We start from the raw sequence: 1,218 nt of genomic DNA on the forward strand, positions 1-1,218 counted from the left end.
TTGTTGAATGAAGTGATTATTGGTGAGAATAGTCTGAGTTCATTGAGTCATTCGTGAGGAATTGAGTGTTGATTGATGACTAGATACACAGTGACTAATCGCAATACCTTGTTGAGTATTCCTTGGGATGTAACTGCACTGACTGTAACTGACAATTCATGTAATGATAATAACATTACTGTGGTTGATTTGAGTTCATTCAAGTTTCTTCGAAGTGTTGTGATTGGTCTTAACTGTTTCAAGTATGTTCAGATATTCTCGATAGTGGGACTCAATTGGCTTGAATCAGTCAGCATTGGTCGTGACAGTTTTGGGAGTAGTGGTTCATTATGGAAGGGTAGTGAGTTCAAGATTGTGAATTGTCCACAATTGAAGAGTTTGAGTATTGGAGATCGTTCATTTGGTCAATACAATGGATTTGAATTGTCTCAGTTGCCTCAACTGATATCTGTTGTAATGAATCAGTATTGTTTTCGATATGCTCCTAATGCGGTATTCAGAGGTATGAATGATGAAAGAGATAGATTGTAGACTTGCCATCATTGGAGACTATTGATCTAGGATCTAATGTCTTCAGTAATGCAGAATATGTAGTATTTGAAAGTATGTGATAATAGGAATTGAACATATCAGATCTTCCTAAGTTGACAGTGTTACAATTACAGACTTGGTGCTTGGAAGGTTCGACTTCTACAAAGACAACTGACATTAGTCCCTATTACTATAAGAATACTCTTATCATGAGGAGTATGTATGTTAACAATTCTAATCATCAGATCTACCATCTTTGACAACATTAAGCATTAGTGATTATGTATTTGGGAATATGGGTTTTGTAAGGTTAGAAAGTATCACATTTGGAACTATCAAACAATAGATGTTAGATCACCTCTCACTACTCAAGTATCTGGTTCTAATTATTTGAGACATACTCACACTCTTGAAGTGAATAGTTGATGATTGTATTGTTGATTGAGATGTAGATGCATCTAGTCTTGCTCAGTTCATATCATCCAGAAGTGTTTATGTGAAAGCAACAGGTGAAGTGATTGATCTCAGTTCAATTCCATTATCAGTTGAGGATCTGAGGTTTGAGGATTATTCTCAACTGGATTCAAGTGTTCTATCATTCAATCTGTCTCCATTCTCTCATCTCAAATCCCTCACTATTGGAGATGACTCTTTTGGTTCACCAATTGAGTTCATAGCCAATGGACT

General features: G+C 35.9%; 1 protein-coding gene across 1 annotated transcript; it reads left to right on the forward strand.

The window, feature by feature from the left end:
- Positions 1–75: 75 nt before the first annotated feature.
- JH06_5661 (hypothetical protein) lies at positions 76–877 on the forward strand (the record flags this gene model as incomplete). Its single annotated transcript, XM_014669211.1, has 5 exons — positions 76–235; positions 266–492; positions 525–590; positions 618–747; positions 777–877. 5 exons carry the CDS (start codon positions 76–78, stop codon positions 875–877), a joined length of 684 nt encoding a protein of 227 aa, XP_014524697.1.
- Between the last annotated feature and the right edge of the window lie 341 nt (positions 878–1,218).

This window comes from Blastocystis sp. subtype 4 (genome assembly GCF_000743755.1).
Source record: "Blastocystis sp. subtype 4 strain WR1 chromosome Unknown seqid_0896, whole genome shotgun sequence".
Classification (NCBI taxonomy): domain Eukaryota; class Bigyra; order Opalinata; family Blastocystidae; genus Blastocystis; species Blastocystis sp. subtype 4.